This window comes from Globicephala melas, chromosome 8 (assembly GCF_963455315.2).
Source record: "Globicephala melas chromosome 8, mGloMel1.2, whole genome shotgun sequence".
Lineage (NCBI taxonomy): Eukaryota > Metazoa > Chordata > Mammalia > Artiodactyla > Delphinidae > Globicephala > Globicephala melas.
The window spans coordinates 1196857-1214648 of NC_083321.1; the positions used below are offsets into that span (position 1 = coordinate 1196857).

The following is a 17792-nucleotide window of genomic DNA, read 5'->3' on the forward strand; positions in this document are numbered from 1 at the left end:
GGGGAGCCCCCAACTCCTGCCCCCACATCCACACGACCACAACCATCGCCCCAGCGATGGAAGAGGTCTGCCTGCACACAACCTCCTCTGCTTCCTAGACCGGCTGCATCCCTCATGGTGAGGCCTCGGCTGGCTCTGGGGTTCCTCCACCTGCTGCCCTCTCTGCAGCTCCTGGGCTGAATCGGGCCTCCTCCGTCAGGTCCCACGGGGCCTGCACTTCTCCTGTCCTAGGACTCTTCAGACTTGCTCTCAGAGGCTGACGCACCCTACCGGGCTGTGAGCAGAGCCCATCTCTGTGGGAGCATCGCTGCCCTGGCTCCCCGCACGTGCCGCCTGCACCCATCTTGATACTGAAACAGCAACCTCCAGCGGATGCCTCGTTTTCCCCTCTGGTGAACCTCATGGCGCCTCTGAGACATGGGAAAGCCACATCCCCTACTTCGCGGATGAGGAAACGGAGGAAGCTGCCCAGGTCCCAGGTCCCCAAGGTAGACTGGGATTGGCCAGGGCACTGCCACAGCCGCCTGGGGCGCCCTCCTGGTGCCCGCCCCCCTTCCCTCCTCTCCAAGGAGGCTGCCTGATCCTCGTGGGGACTCGTGTTAGGGGCACTCTTCACCAAAAGCCCCCTCGGTCCCGTAATGCACAGTGAACAGAAGAGACCACCTGGATTATGGTGCGAACTTCCCCTGGAAAAGCCAGCTGGATGCAGCACTCGGGGCCCAGGATCCCCAGGCAGGGATTGAGTGGGCTTCCCAAAGCCTCCAAGTCCCGCCCCCCGTACGCCCTCCACCCCGAGCCCTGCCCAAGTGGGGGACAGGAGGCTGGGCCAGAGCTGGGCAGGTATTTTATTGGAAGTTCACAGATACAAGAGCTCTGAGCAGGGTCACGGCTTGGAGGAGGTGGCATCAGGGAGGAGAGAGTCAGTCCCCAGATGCTGGCGGCCACCGGATCCTGGGAAGCTCCCACAAAAGCCCTTCTTGCTGGGTGTCAGGTCTGAGGGGCCCCAGGAGCCTGGGCGGGGGCACAGGCAGGCAGGGAGGGCAGCCACTGGAAGCCAAGGTGCAGCAGCACAGGAAGAAACCCATGGGCCCCCCTGAAACAGGAGGAGGGCCGGGAGGCAGAGAGCGTGGGTTGGCACGTAACTCACTGTCCCCCTGCCTCGCTGCCGGGTTCCCAGCTGCAGGGGGGCTCCGGCTCCGCCCCCACCGCAGGGCATCCGGCTTTCCTCAGCCACGAAATGAACCCATCTCAGAGCTTCATCTCCAGGCTGGCGGTGCCTGTCGGGGCCTCAGTAGTCGGTGAGCGGGTACCGCAGGAAGATGAAGACGAGGATGATGCAGGAGGCAGCCAGGGCAGAGCTGGTGATGTTGAACAGCCGAGCGGTCTTGGCGTCCTCCACTGCCCCATTCAGGTCGTTGAGAAGTTTCTTGTCCCGAACCTGAAGCCAGAAGGAGGAGGTGAGACCGGCAGCCGGCGCCGAGGGGTGGACACAGGCAGGGGCCAAGCGCGAGGGCATAAGGGCAGAGGGCCCCTGAGACTGTAGCCCCAAGCCAGCGTCAGTGGCCGATTCCTGAGTCCTGACAACCGTGCGGGGCTGCTGCACAACGATGTCCTGCTGGGTGGAAACGTGCCCCGGATTATGGGGCATCGGGTCGGAAACGTACTTTCAAACAGTTTACAAAATAAATAATATGTATTTAGAGAGAGAGAGAAGAAGAGTGAATATGGCACACTGTTAACATGGGGATGTCTGGGTGAAGGGTATATAGGAATTCTTTGTATCTTTTTTTTTTTTTTGCAAACTTTCTATAAATCTAAAACTATATAAAGTAAAATGGATCGTTAATACTGTATTATGTACTTGAAAGTTGCTAAGATAGTGCATCTTCGGTGTTCTTACCACCAAAAAAAAAAAAAAAAAGATAACTATATAAGATGATGAGTATTAACTAACCCCACTGTGGAAATCATTTCTGGTACACCTTAAGCATATACAATGTTGTAGGTTGATTATATCTCAATAACGCTGGGAAAATAAATAAATAAAATAAAAGAGGAAGCCGGTCTCAGAGAGTTACGTGATTGGACGATGGGGCAATACACGTGTGTCCTAATCTGATTGGTCCCACCTCATGTAAAATTGCCTGGGATTCCCTGAGAATACACACTGTGCTTGGACGGGAGGCAGCCCTGGGGTCCCTGCAACGGGATATTAAAGTGAAGGGAGCGGTTGGAGCCCAGTAAGTCCTGGGGAGATGGTGGACAGCGGTGGACCCATTTCCAAGATCCTCTGGCTGTGAAGAGGTGTCCCTGGGGAGCATGTCCCCTGACCCAGGCTAGGTCTGAGGAGTCCCCTCTCCCTCCACAGAGTCCAGAGAAGAGCAGGTCTGAGCATGCTGCAAGCAGAGAGCAAAGCCTGGGAGGAGGAGGAGAAAGAGGAAGCCGAGAGATGAAAGAGGCGGGGAGAGAAAGTCTCTGCATCAGCAGATTGGTGGGTAAATGGATGTACGGATGGATGTGTGGACAAAAGGCAGGGGGCTGGGTTGGGCAGATAGAGGACACTGATGTCTGGCTGCCCGGAGGGTGGGTTACGCAGATGGACGGGAGAATAGATGGGTAGTTAACGTGGTGGGGACACAGATGGTGTGGGAGTGTGGCTGGGTGGATGGATGGATGAGGCGAATGGTGGAAGGAACAGAGGGAGAGGAGAGAAGAAAGAAGACAGAAGTGACTGTCTGGCAGTGGATGGAGGGGCTGAGGAAGGGAAGGAGGAGATGGAGTGGAGTGGAGCTGGGGGACAAGTTGGAGGGACTGGGGAAGGGGTGGAAGATTGGGTGACTTAAGGCAGATTGTACAGAATGGAGAGGTAGAGGGAGGAAAAGAAGCTGGCCTTGAGGAACTAGGGAAGGGAAGGAGAAAAGAAGAAAAGTCTATGCCCTTGTGGAACTTTTATTCTAGTGATTTTGGAGAGAGCCCACATCTTCACTGAGTTTTATCTTCCGTTGTGAGAACATGATGTATCACCCACTTATTTAGGTCTTATTGGACGTCGTCATTAAAATAAAATTTCATAATTCTCTCCAGAAGAAAGAGCTATTGCATCTTTTATTAGACTTAGTCTGTTTATTTTGGTTGTCATATTGTAACTGACGTCTCAGATTGCATTGCTAACTGATTTTTGCTGGTGTATAAAAGTTCAACTTCTATAGATTGATTTTGTACCCAGCTAAACTATCGTATTAATTATGATAACAGACCAAGTTTTCTATGTAATGAATCACATCTCCTGTAAATAACAGTTCTAGTTCTTCCTTCAGGTCTTTATTCTTAGCCTCTGTAGCACAGTGGTTAAGAGTACAGATGCCTGGATTTGAATCCCAGTTTTGCCCATCACTGCATAACCTTAGCAGGTATTCTCATCTGTAACAGGGAGATAACAATAGCACCTACGGCATAGGGTTGTTGAAAGGAATTAACGAGTTGGTGGACACAAAGCATTAGCATAGTGTCTGGTCCAAAGCAAGCTCTTATATAATGGAAGCGAAGGCTTCGGAACGATGCTGACTAGCGATGATGTAACAGGCATCCTACTCTCAGTCTTAATTGTAAAGCTCACAACTGAGAATGATGTTCATTGTATTATTAGAGGTAGGTTGCTGTATTTTTAAAAATCCCCATGAGATAAACATATTTTTTCTCTAATTCATTAACTAGTAAATTATATTCATTGATTTTTTTTCCTCATGTTGAAACAAGGCTGATTTATTTAAAAATAAACAATTGGTCATGACTCCCTTGTTGGATATTGGAATGAGGAAAGGAAGGATAGAGATGGATGTTGGAAGTGGATGGCTGAGTAACCCATCCATTCAGTTGTAAAGGAGATCAGGGAAGAGGAGAACTGGACAGGTGATTTGATGATGGGAAGGCAGGTGGGTGATGAGAAGGAGGGAGATATGAACGTCCCGTGCTGGATGCATGGGACACACAGAGATACGGACATAGGAGTGGATGCTGGATGGAAGGGATGGTTGGATGGATACACGGGTGTTTGCCAGAAGCGAAGGACTGGTACACAGATGGATACGTGAAACGTGCTCCACAGGCAGGCCAGGCAAGTAGATCAATATCTGAGAATGGGTGGATGGAGCAGGCTAGATGGACACATGAAGGTATGCCAGGTGGGCAGGACAGGTAGACAGATGGATATACGAAATTACATTGCATGATGGGAACAGGTACCTAGGTGGTCACAGGAAGGTATACTGGATGGGCGGGACAGGCTGGTAGCTGAATTTATGAATATACGCTGGATAACCTGGACAGGTGGCTAGATGGATACATGAGTATGTGTTGGATGGGTAGGACAGGTGGCTCGATGGGTTTAGAGATAAATGCTGAATCGTTGGGATAGGCGGGTAAGATGGACGCGTGCATGTGCACCGAGGCGGTGGGAAAGGTGCGTGTAGGGACGCATAAAAGTGTGTCAAATGGATGGAATGGAGGATAGATGGATATACGAATGTGTGCTGGGTGAATGGGATGGGTAGATAGCTGGGGAGGAGGGAGGGTCGTTGGGTAGATTATAGTATAGACCAAGGCAGGGCAGGTGAATAGGTTCATTAACCCAGTCAAGCAATATTCAGTGCCTGCTCTGAGTAGTTGCTCTTCTAGGTCCCAAGTATACAGCAGGGAAAAAAACAAAGTCCCCTGTCCTCATGGAGCTTACATTTAAGGACACGTTTAAGGGAGAGGACATGGAAAGTAAACGCAATACGTAAGTAAAATGTATAGGGTGTTAAATGGCTAAAAAGAAAGCTGAGGAGGACGCAGAGCGGGGAGCATGGTGGGAGGTATGGCTCTAGCTGGGTGCTCAGGAGGGAACACATGGAGCACACGGACATTTGCGTAAAGCCCGGAAGAGTGTGACAGACTCGGTCATGTGTTTATCTGCAGGGAGAGCACGTCTCAGAGCACGCAGCTCTGAGGTGGGGATGAACCTGTGTTCTGAGGAATAACCAGAGGCCAGTGTGGGGAGAGCAGAACCCAGAGGGGAAGGGGAGTGCGACTTACGGTCAGAGAGGAAATAGGCAAGAAGCAGGTTGCGTGGGACTTTGTAGGCGCTTTTTAGCAGAAAATACAAGAGCAGAGGCTCCGGCGTGTTTTAACCTGGTAATTCTGGATGCTGTGTAGAGAATAGGTGGAAGGGGCAGAGGCTGGACAAAGTAAAGAAGAGGCTGACAGTCCAGGTGAGTGGTCAGGGTGGGTTGCATCAGGGCAGTGGGCGTGAAGGTGGTAGGAACTGACCTTTTTCTGGATCTATTTTGAAGATAGAGCTGACAGTATTTACTGGGATCAGATGTGGAGTGTGAGAAAAAAAGAAAGGAATTTGAGATGACTTCAAGGCTTTTTCATTTGATCTACTGAAATCAGGGAGCTGTAGGAGACTCCAGGGGGAGTAAGTTTGTGCATGGTTCAGTAGTTGGGTTTCTGACATGTTTAGCTAGAAATGTCTTCTAGACGTAGAGCTGGACATTTTGAGCAGGTAGGTTTTCTGCGAGTCTAGAGTTCAGGGATGAGGTCTAGGGCAGAGATACAAATTGGATGAGCATATGAGCATAAAGACGCTACTTGGAGCCATGAGGCTGGGTGAGAGCACCAAGGGAGAGAGTGTAGGCAAGAGATGAAGAGGACCAGGGACTGAGCCCCAGAGCATCCCAACGTTGAAAGATCTGGGAAGCAAGAGATATCCAGGAAAGGAGGCTGAGAAGGGCAGTCTAAAAAGCAGAAGGAAGGCAAAGGGAAGGAAAGGATGGTAGGTGGGGGTGAAATGACGTGAAAGGAGGAGGAGTAAACATGGAGGAATGGAATGGATAAATGGATGCAGGGCAGGTGGGTGAAGAGGTGGATGGGTGATGTTGGGTGGAAAGAAAGGAAAAGGAGGAAGACAGGTGAGTGAACAGACTGATGGTTGGATAGTTGGGTGAGTCAGTCAAAGAAAGGAAAGGAAGAAAAATGGGAGGATGTGCAGACGGATCAATGGATGGACAATTCTTTTATGAAGGTGTATCTTCATGGGATGATAGATTGATAGTGTGTGAAGGAAAGGGAGGGAGGATGGGTCGATGGGTGTATAGATGAATGGATACCAGCTCAACACCTGATTACACGAATGGATATAATAAATAATTGGAAGAATGGGTAGAGGGAAGAAAGGGAGGGATAATATATACATGGATGAATGGGCAACTTAATTTAGAGGTGAATGAAGGGGAAGCAGGAATAAATGAAAGGAAAAGATGGAGAGACGGAAATGATGGTTGACGGATGGCTGGCTGGATGGTGGGTGGGTGGATACATGGTTGTGAGAAGGAGAAAGGAAAGAGAGAAGGGCTGATGAATAGAAGTTTTAATGAATGATTGATTAGCTATATAGATAGGAGTTGGCAGAAGAATGGAGAATAGTGCAAAGGAAGCCTGTATGGTTGGGTGGATGAATGAATAAACCGAGATGGACAGAAAGTGCAGGAAAATGGACAGAGAGAGGAAGAGGTGAGAGGATGAATGGACAGAGGGTGATGACCACAGGAAGAAGAGTGCAGTGATTCAAAAAGGGTCCGAGAAAGGAACCTGATGCTGACCTCAAGGCAGTTACTTTGTGTCACTGTGCCTCCGTTTCCTCATCTGTAAAACCAGGATATTAATTGCACCTATTCATAGGGTTTTGTTATCATTAAATAAAATGCTACATCTAATTAAATAATTAGAAGTTCTTAGAAAGGTGCCTAGAATATACTCAATAATTAATTAATTAAGAGCTCAATAATTAATTGTTGTTTTATTGTTATTTGCTGGCTTGTTGTTACTATTGCTATTACTATGAATGAGTAAAAGGGGGGAAACAGATGAATCCAGGGAGAAAAAAAGACTAGATGGAGAGCTGGGTGGATGGATAGATGAACAGAGTAATGGATGAGGTTGGTGGATAAACCGTGGAAGGAGAGGAAGAAAAAAAAAAGACAGATAGGGGTTTCCCTGGTGGCGCAGTGGTTGAGAGTCCACCTGCCGATGCAGGGGACACGGGTTCGTGTCCCGGTCTGGGAAGATCCCACGTGCCTCGGAGCGGCTGGGCCCGTGAGCCATGGTCGCTGAGCCTGCGCCGCAATGGGAGAGGCCACATCAGTGAGAGGCCCGCGTAACGCAAAAGAAAGAAAGAAAAAAAAAAGACAGATGATGAAACGAGTAGAAACATGAATTTAGTAAATAAGTGAAAGAGTGAATAAAGGGACGGCTGACAGTAAGGAAGTGAAATTCCGGAAGAAAGAAGATGAACAGATGAAGTTTTGGAGACAAAGTGGATGGGCGGGTAGCTGAAAGGGTGGAACCATGAGTGCATGCACTGGTGGGTGGACAAGGCGAGTGAGGGTCTTTTCCTCACAAACCCGCCCCTCCTGCAGCCTCCTTCCTCACCTATAAATGCCACCTCCCTTCTTTCAACTGCGCAGATGAGTATCCCTGGAGTAATCTTTGGATCTTCTCTATTTTCCCTCACCTTATGTCCAATCCATCAGGATACTCTGTTGACTTTTCTTTCAAAATCTAGGACCAGTTTTAGCTCTCCACTCCCACCCTCTGACCCAAGACTCGACTCAGTGAACCGCTTTCGGTTTGGCTCCCAACTCCCCAACCCCTTGCATCTTTATAGCCGATTCTTCACTAGTAGCAACAGCAATCTTTTAAAACGTTAAGTCACATGGGAACTTCCCTGGAGGTCCAATGGTTAGGACTCCATGCTTCCACTGCAGCGGGCGTGGGTTCAACCCCTGGTCGGGGGACTAAGATCCCGCGTGCCACATGGCATGGCCAAAAAAAAAGAAGAAAAAAAGTAAGTCACATAATATTGACTCTTCGTTTAACATTCCTCAAAGTTTTCACTTAAAGCAGAACAAAATCCTAACTGTGGCAGACAAGATGTACGTGGTCTGGCCCCTCCCCCACCTCTCTGGACCCATCTCCTATGCTCACCCCCATTCTAGCCCCATTGGTCCCTGAACCTGACTTTGCCGCAGGGCTTTTGCAATATCTGATCTTTTCCTGGAATATGCTTTCTCAAAAAGATGCACTTATGGCTACTGCGTGAATTAATCCAGGTTTACACTCAAATAGCATCTCAACAAAGAGGCCTTCCTTGCCTCTACATAAAAGAGCAGCGCACATCTCCCTCACCATGCTTCATGTGCTCTTCAGAGCTGACGTCACCATCTGACATGCATAAGTGTTACTTTTATTATTGTCTGACACCCCACCAGAATGTAAGCACCTCATGGGCAGGGGCCGTGTGTTCCTTGTCACTGACTAGGCATTAGAATTGCGTGTGAGACAAATGCGTGAAGAGTGGAAGGATGTTGGGAAGTTTGAATGAACTGAAGACTAGGTCATTGACTAGAGAGTTTAATGAATAGATATGATGGTTACATACAAGGAAGGGAGGGAAGGAGAGGAAGAGGCGACAGGCATGATAATCAAAGTGAGGGAAGACAATGAATATACAGATGGAGGGGAAACTGATGGATGGATGTAGGGGAGGAAAGACAGGAGGGAAGAAAAGAGGAGATTAAACAAATCCACAAAGGTGTGTGGGTAAACTAGATAGAAAGAGATGGATAGATGGATTCAGTGAATAGGTGTGTGGGAGGGGATAGCTGAAGGAATTGGGTTACAGTGTGGATAGAGGAATTGATAGGAGGCTAGAAGTATGTGTGGGGTGAGCAAATAGGTAGAAGAAAAGAAAAAAGGGAAAAGGAAAGGTGAGGATGTGTCTGTATGGATGAATGGATGGAAGCTTGGATGAACTAATTAGTAATGTACATTGACGGGTAAAAGTGATGGAAGAAGGAATGAGTGGATACAAGGAGGAAACGGTATATGGGGTACATGGAGTAGGAGATAGACAGTTGGGTAAATGAGAAAAAGAATGAGAAAGTTGAGAAGAAGAGAGAGGAGATGAATTATCTTCCTGAATCACTAGATTAATTGATGGATGGGTAATTAAAGTGAGTAAGGGAAGAAAGGAGGGAACAGGAAATGGAAGGTGGGAAGATGGTTAGACAGATGTACAACGGGAAAAGGAGGGATGTGTAAATAAAGTTGGCGGATATGTGTGTTGATGGACAGATGACTGCGTAAAGTCATACACAGGGCAGGTGGATGCGTAGAAGTAATGGGAGGTAAGGATGGACATGGAGGATGGATGTAGGAAAGAACAATAAAAATAATAAAAGAAACGACTATGGGTACGGCGCTATGCTAACAGCGTTACACGGCATTAACTCAGTTAATCCTCTCAACAACACTCTGAGGTAGGTACAACCCCATTTTTACGAGGAGGAAAATAAGGCGCGGATAGATGTAATACCAACTTAAGGTCCCAGGACTCAAACCTATGCTGTACACCAGAGCCACCATGAACGCTGGGCGTATGGCTATGCGGTACACACAGAAGGTGGAAGAGGTGGGTAGGAGGGAGAGAAGATAGAAGAATGGATAAACAGAGCAGGTGGGCAGTTAGATGGATGAACCATTGGAGAGGAAATAATTGGAAGAAGAGGGGAGAAGGGAAGAAGGGAGGAAGAAGATATATATAAAAAGACCCATGGGAGGGTGGAAAGACGAATGAGTAGGTGGACGTGTTGGGTACGGATGAATGACTTGGTGTGTTGGACAGTATTCTGGGATGAACTGAGAAAGTAAAGGGGATCAGGAGTGAGGGTGGGAGAAAAGTTAAGTGAATAAATGAATGGAAAGATAGGCGAAAGTATGAATAGATTCATGGTGAGGAAATGGGTGTGTTAGCACGTAGGTGGATGGACGAATGAAATCAACGGATTTAGTGAGCACAGATAGATGAAAGGATGGGTGGATGGATGGATGTGAGGATGAGTGGATGGGTGGGTGGGTGGATGGATGGATGTGAGGATGAGTGGATGGGTGGGTGGGTGGGTGGATGGATGGATGATGGATGGATGGATGGATGGATGGATGGACGTAGGTACATATGTATGGATGGATGGATGGGTGATAGTCAGAAAGGAGGGAGTGGGCAAGTATGTATAAACAGAAACACAGTATCCTTCCCCCTAATCTATTCTTTCTGACTGCCCTGTCACCGAGAAGTCTCACAGCCTGTGTCCTCATTGCAATCTGCTGCTCCTCTCCGCCACCATCCCCGCCCTGGTTCAAGCCATGTGCCCTCTCGCCTGGACCACCACACCGGACCCTCACTCCTCCCTGCCTCTGGGCTTGTCTCATCCCCTCCCTCCACCCTGGCTGCAGAGTTCACAGCTCTGATCACCTTTCCCTTCCGTGTCCCCCATACCCTTCCCATGGAACTCCAAGTCTTTCACTGCACAGCCTCAGTCTGCCTTTCCTGGATCACCTTCTGCTCCCCACAGAGGATGGGGCCCTGCTGCTCCCGACTGCCCAACCCTCGTGTCTTAGTTTATGAACTCCTGTCCCCTCACCCACGCTTCAAGGCCCGGGTAAATGCTGCCTCCCCCAGAAGTGTCCGGGGCTGACCCCAACCTCACGCCCAAGCTGGGAGTGAAGTGTTCTTCTCCTGAACCGTTTGGTGCGTATGCATCTTCCCACACACCCTCTGTCCATCCACCCATCCCTCCAGCATCCTTTGCCCCCCAACTTGGTCAGCCCTGCCTTGGGTCAGGGGTGGGCAGCTGTGGTCAGTGTGGGGCTCTCTGATAGGGAGGAAGGTTCGGCCAGAGGGAGGCAGCAGAGCCTTTGGGGGTGGGGGCAACCCGGGCCTCACAAAGGCCCCAGGCTGGGGGCAGCCAGGCGCACCCGGGGAGCTCGCTTAGGGAAGCGGTTAAAAGTGGGTCATGCCGGGCCTTGAATGCCAAGATGAGGAGGCTGGACTTCTCCAGGCCGAGAAAGGGGAGCCGGGGGCCATGGTGAGCACCTCGTACAGACTGCACGGACGGAGACCTGGCCTTCTGCGTCTGAGCCATCCCCAGACACCAGGCCGAGCCCACGAGGGTGCCCCTGGGGGCGGGGCGTGCGGGGACAGACGGGGACAGCTAGGGACACAGCGTTTCTTTCTCACCCACCGAAGGCCAGCCTCCGCCCTGCTTCTGAGCTTATTTGAATGTTGTTTTGTTTTGCTGTGTTTTGTGAACCTATGAGGAAATAGGCTCAGTGAAGCGAGATCACTGCTTTTAAGAGGCCACGCGGGGAGTTAGCCGAGGCCTCCTGACCCCAAGGCCATCAGGTGCCCTTGGAAGTGCCTGGGACGGCTGCAAACGATGTAGGATGCAGCAGCCCAGGAGACGGACAGCTGGACGGACAGATGGACGAATTCCCAGGCGTGGGAGCCTGTGCCAGCCAGGTCTGTCCTCCCCTCTGCCCGGGACAGAGGCAGCTCGCCTTGCTCACCCCTCCCAGGGAAGCCCCAAGCCTTTCTGCCCTCGCTAACGCCCAGGAAGGATGTGAGGGAGCAGCCGGGTGCAGGCGCAGTGAATCCCCTTCTGCCTCTAGAAGCAGCAACTCCCACCCCGCACTGCAGAGCGGATCCTGAACCATTCAGAAATCTGTGACCTACCTACAACCCGCAGCAGATGGGCCTGCCCTGTGCCAGCCAGCTGCCCACAGGAGCACACGCAGCCGGCCCCAGGTCCACAGGCTACTCGTGGGGCCAGGCAAGAGGGCCCAGGGAGGCAGAGCTGAGGCTGGCCCGGGGGCTTCACCCCCAATTCCCAGGGACCCCTGCACGCACACACAATACACACAATTACACACATGCACACACATCCACAATGCATTCTCACACCCATATGCAGGCATATGCTCGTGCACACACATGCAACACACATATGCACACTCATGCCTTCCTACTCCCACACACACAATTATACACACATGCACACTCACCCACACACACTCACACAGTTACAAGTGCACTCTTATGCCTACACAGTTCATGCACACACACACAAATGCTCACACCTATATGCAGGCACACACTCGTGCACACACGTGCCACACACTCATATGCACACCCATGCATTCACACTCCCACACAATTACACACGTGCATGCTGACACCTATATGCGGCGCACACAATATGCACAATTATACACAGGCACACCCACACCCCTACATGCATGCTCACACACATAATTACACACATGTGCACACTCACACCGACACACTCATACACTTACAAATGCACTCTCATGCCTACACAACTCATGCACACACACACACACACACGCTCACACCTATATGCAGGCACACACGCACACACGCTCACACCTATATGCAGGCACACACTCGTGCACACTCACACATGTGCCCACACTCACGCACACTCAACGGACACGGTGTCCATGTGGTGGAGCCCAGGGCTGGGTACACAGACCTGGATTTGAAGGCGGTGGGTGACCGTGATGCCAATGATGAGTCAGGAGGACAAGACGACCAGGTGGCCAGAGCTTGTGAGGCCAGGGCAGGGGGCTCCGTGCTCAGAGACGCACAGAGGCAGAGCAGTCCCAGCACCTTCCCCCAGGCTAGCCTCTCGGGCCCAGCCCCTCCTCGGCCTCCAGCAACCCCCCCACCCCGCCCCGTGTTCTGCCCCCGCCCCGCCGGGCAGCTGCAATCAGTGAAATGCGCCTGGCCTTGGACACTCAGATCAGGGCTGGGGAAAAGTGATGATCTGGCGAGACGTGAGCCAGGCCCTTCCGGGGTGGCGGGAAGGGAGCGAGGCCCTGAGTCTACCCCTCCCTTCCTCCTGGTTGGGCTCCAGCAGCCCCAGGCTCTTGGGTCCTTACACATCCGCGTGGATCTCCCGACCCCAAGACCCCAAGTGCGAGTCAATCACAGCTCCCCTCCTGTCATCTCAGTCCACTTCTCTCCACTTTGCCCCCACCCCGGGGGGGATGGGGTCCTGTCTGCCTGGGACACTGCTGTGCGCCCAGCCAGCTCCTCTCACAGCAGCAAGGGGCTTCTGGAAGCTGTATACACTCAGGGCGTGGAGTCAGGGTGTATGGGACACCCTCACACCTCCCTCCCCCGGGCTCCTGGCTCCCACAGAGCCTCCCCCGGGACGGACCGTCTAGAAACCGTGTGTGAGGGGAGACAGAGCAGTGGCTGGGGGTCAGCACCCCCGTCTGTCTGTCACGGCCTCCCTCGGAGCGCCTGCCTGGCATCAGGTTCCCTGCAAGGGGCTTGGACAAGAAGGTCTCCAGCAGTGACGTCACCCCTCCTCCTGTCAACAGGGGAAGGATTCCAAGGCCTCTTCATCTCCCTGCTGGCTCCATCCCTATGCCTAGGGACAGCTTCACCCAGGCCTAATTCCCACGTCCCCCGCCCAGGGGACAGGACACCGAGTCCCAGGTCCCCACCCCACAGACCAAACTCGCTGTGCACAGACCCTGGCCCTGAGGACCCCGAGCCCCGACAAGACACCCTGGAAGGTTCCCCAGCTCAGGTCAGGATGGGCTGGCTCTCCCTGCCAGCCCCGAGCTGGCTGCCATCCGTGTCTCGCTGGGTCCCCCACCATCCTTCTATCCCTCAGCCGCTCCGCTGCACCCATGGGCTTCTCTGCGAGGGAGGGGGCAGAGCGATGCAGCCGGCACCCACGTCTCCTGCTCCCCCTGCCCCCCTCCTCCATCCCCGCCCCCCGCTCACTTTGAGGGAGTAGGCCAGGGCGATGAAACCCAGGCAGCAGAAGTTGAGGTAGACGAAGTTGAAGATGGACCACAGGTAGTAGTCGTTCACCTCCGCGGTGTCGGGATAGACCTCGATGACCGCCGTGGGGTTCGTCATGGTCTTCTTCTCTGCGAGGTGCTTGCAGGCCTGGGGGGCGCTGGTGGCCCGCACACTGTCTGTCCTGCTGCTCTTAGACTCCATGGGGAACAGGGTGGGTGCCATGGGGGGTGAGGCTGAGGGCTCAGGCCCGGGGGCCACTGGAGCCTGCAGGGCGGGGGGCTTGGACACGCAGGCGAAGCAGCCCTTGGGCGAACCCGCCGGGGGCCTCGGGATCCAGAAGGCCCCGTCCAGGGGAACTCGGGCTTCCTGGGTGCCGTCCGTGGTGCTGGCCGGGGCTCCCAGCGGGGCTGGGCACTGGCTGGAGCCCTGGGCCTGCAGGGAGGGGGAGAGGAAGGATGAGCCGGGTCCGGACCACCCTATTGGGCTCACCCTGGCACCCTGCGGTGTCTCCCCTTTGGCCCCATAAACAGCCCCCCAGGACAATCCCCACCCGCCGCAGATGCCGAAGCCCTCACAGCAGCCTTGGCAGGGACGTCGGGGGCTTTTCGTCACTTCGCCATCTGCGCACAAACAGTCACCCACTGACACACAACAGCAGCGCTCCCCCCAGCATCCCGACTGGCACACTCTTGCGGTAAACAGAGCAACCAGCACCCCCAGACAGCCCGGCACACACAGGGCACGCAGACCCACAATGACACAGCCTCAGTCACTCTTTGGCGGAAGGAGGAGAGCTCCCCGGAGCACCTGCGCGCTGGCTCCCGCTGTCACACCGGACACAAACGCCAACACCACCACCCGGCTCCCCAGACCCCGGCACACGCCGAGCGCTCAGAGACGCCGCCAGGTAAACAACCCCGCACTGTGACACTCACACACACCGCGACACAGGCCCCGACACGATCCCCCGAGGATGAACACGGCGGCCGCTGGGTCTCCGAACCCGCGCGCATCGCCCCCTCACACCCCGGCCCCGAGCGGCGCCCGGACCCCAAGAGCGCGCACTCGCCGCGGGCCACTCGCCCCGTGCCGGGAACGGACGCACAATGACACTCTGCGAAACGAACACTCTCCGACGAGGCACCCGCGCCCCGCGCCGCCCCGAGGGTCCGCAGCCGAGGCCCCGCGGCCCCGCAGGCCCCCAGCCTGACCCGGGTCTGCCGCAGCCGCCCGGACGGCGCGCCCTCACCTACTGGCGAATCCTCGGCGGCCTGGCCCGACCCAGCGCCGCGCTCCGCGCGTCCTTCCGCCGTCCCGCGGGTGTCTGGCTGTCCCGCCGCTCCGCGTCCCAGCGGCCCGACCTCGGCGCGGGAAGCGCGCGGGGTGGCGGTGGGGAGGGGCGCGGGGTGGCGGCGCTGCCTCCGCAGCGCCAGGCCGGCCGCCGGCTGCAGCCCAAGCCTGACTCACGTTGGCGGCGGCGGCGGCAGGCGCAGCCACCTCCCCGCCCCCTCCCGCCGGCTGGGTGGGGGCAGCGGGCGCCGGCCGGAAGCGGCGACCCTCGGGGTGGCAGAGCCAGACCAGGCACGGGTTCCGCTGCAGCGCCAGACCCCGGTGCCCGCGCCACCCGCGTCTCCTGGACACCGCCCCCTGCGCCCTCCCTCTTGCTGAGCCCCCAGCCCCTCGCTGAGTCTTCGCATCTGTCTCCCCAGGGGAGAGCCCCTTCCTCCTTCTGTGCTCCCCCTCCGCTCCCCCCGCAGCTCCCAGGACCGTGTCAGAGCCCCTTCCCCCTTGGGTGCTTCCCCTTCTCCGCCTGTTGAGTTTCCTGCTCCCCCCGGCTCTGTCCGCACCTCAGTCCTGGCCCTCCACCCACCCCGCAGTGCCAGGCCCGGTGGGTGTCTGGGCCTCCCCAAGCCCCTCCACCCACAGAGCCCAGGTGCCTCCAGCCTGTCCTCACCAAGCGGGTCCTCATGCCTAGCCCGGTCCCTGTCTGCTCTCCTGTCCCCGCACGACCCTAGACCCTATCCAAGCCCCCTCCAGGGCCTCTGTCCTCCTTGAGTCTCTGGCCCCTCCCAGCCCCCAGACCACAGCTGCAGTCTCTCCCTGAGCAGGGTGCACCTCCCCAGGCCCCCACCGGAGTGCCCAGCTCTGCGCAATCCCATCCCTGGCTGAGGCCCCGCCCCCAGGCCGCCCTCACAGCCCTGTCCTTCCTGAGCCCACCCCCGTTGGAGTTCCTGCCCCCATATTTTCCCCAAATCGGACTCACGGGCGCCCAGCTCAGAGCCCCTGAGCTCCACGCTCGATAACGTGACTGCCCGCCAAAGGCCAGTCTTGAAGACTGTGACCCGTCACCTGTTGGAACCCTTTGCCCCTGGGACCAGGTGTCCCTCTCCAAGCCCCTGTGACACCGGTCTCCTTGGAGTCCAGGCCCCTCCCCTGCCCGCCCCCACCCCCTGGCTGACCCCGGTACAGCCTCTTTCGGGGCTGGTCAGGAACCCCGCAGCACAAGAGCTGGCTTTAAGGATGTGGATAAAACCGTCATCAAGCAGGCGGTGTTCCCAAGCAAAGCCGGCCCGCCCTGACCACGCCCGCAGCGGGGCCCAGGCCCAGGGCCCACAGGTCTCTCAGGGCAGATGGGGACTGCGGGGAACCGGGGCTCAGTCTCCCTCATCCAAACCCCACTGCCCCTTTCCCAAGGGCCTGGCCTGCGGGCACCAGACCTCGGTCGGGCTGAGTCTGACCTAAGGGGCCCTCCCAGGCTTGTGAGTGGCCTGTGAACTAGGCCACCTGGTGTCCCCTGGGCCAGGCGCTGCCCAGGGCTGTACAGGCTGCTGTAAGCGGCCCACGGGCTGGTCTGCCCCCGCGTCCAGCTGGCCCTCAGGCAGCAGGAGAGGGCGCCTGGCCCACAGGAGCCTGCTGCAGGCCGCTGGGAAGGGGCCGGACTCAGGTGGGCTCCGGAGAGCTCAGCCCGAGGCTGGGTGTCCTCCAGGCGGGAAGCGCCCACCGGACGAGAGCCAGTGTTTGGAGCGTCCGAACGCCAGGCCCTGTGCTGGGGTCCTCATCGTGTCCATCAGGCCCAGCGCGAAGAGGTCCCTGTTGTCACTCTCCTTCCCTAGACAGAGACTCCAGGCTCAGGATCGGGTCACAGAAGGTGGGTCTGAGCCCAGAGTCAAACTGCAGGGTCCGGAGAATCCCGGCCGGCTGAATGGGTCCTCCGGGGGGCAGCGCAGGGCGGCTGCACTGGCCCGGCTCTGGGCAGGACATCAACGCCCTGATGGTCTGGGCTAGGGGCTGGGGGCTCGGCCTGCACTAACCCACACAGTGTCCAGGGGTCTGGGGCGTCCCGCCACGCTCGTCCCCGTGTTCCAGAAGGGAGGACCCTCCAGCCGAGGGTCGCGGTGAGCAGGGCGGGTGGAGCAGGGGCCCGTGAGTCGGTGAGCCCCTGCTGGCCTCGGGTGGTGGGAGGCTGAGGGGGACAGAGTGGAGAGCAGGCCCGGGACGGTCAACGGGCAGGGGGTGAGGGGAGGGGTGCGTCCTCCCTGGCAGCCCTGTCCTACAGCCCTGCAGAGCTCTGCCAGCTCCCAGCTCGAGTTTCAGGTGCAGAGAACACCGGGCACGTGTTCACGACACCGGGCACGTGTTCACGACTCTCGTAATTCTGGAAGGCGCTTGCTAAGGGCTCAGCTCTGGGGTGCGGCCCCCGGGCCCCCTGGGGCCAGGTCAGTGACAGCCACAGCCCTGCTGGCTGAGAAGGCACCAGGATAGCGACAAATGTCACATCAGCCAGATCCCTACACCTGCAGGGGGTGGGTTCCAAGGAGTCGTCCAGAGTTACCCATTCCTGAAGAATCTGCCCACCACCAAGTGTTCACAAACTCCTATTCATCCCTCAAACCCCCCTGGCTGTGCAGCTGCTTCTGACCACTCCCGCCTACCCCCACCAAACAGGCCAGACCAGCCAGGAAGTCACTGTGGCCTCAGGGGATTCCTAACTTCAATCCCTGCAACCCCAGGACTCCAGGCTGGCCTGCTCCAGCATCGGCATGGCTCACACACAGATACGGCTTCCAGGGGC

General features: G+C 55.7%; 1 protein-coding gene across 3 annotated transcripts; it reads right to left on the reverse strand.

Annotated features, from left to right (window-relative positions):
* Window positions 1-827: 827 nt before the first annotated feature.
* Window positions 828-15865, reverse strand: IFITM10 (interferon induced transmembrane protein 10). 3 transcript variants are annotated; one of them, XM_060302761.1, is made up of 3 exons: window positions 15675-15865; window positions 13700-14152; window positions 828-1438 (listed from the first exon to the last, which is right to left on the reverse strand). In XM_060302761.1, the coding sequence occupies exons 1-3, from the start codon at window positions 15687-15689 to the stop codon at window positions 1289-1291; spliced, it is 618 nt and encodes a 205-aa protein (XP_060158744.1). In that variant the 5' UTR covers window positions 15690-15865; the 3' UTR covers window positions 828-1288. The 3 variants fall into 3 exon arrangements, with proteins under 3 accessions (XP_060158744.1, XP_060158743.1, XP_060158742.1); XM_060302760.1 differs by lacking the exon at window positions 15675-15865 and adding an exon at window positions 14662-14955; XM_060302759.1 differs by lacking the exon at window positions 15675-15865 and adding an exon at window positions 14656-14922.
* Window positions 15866-17792: the final 1927 nt, after the last annotated feature.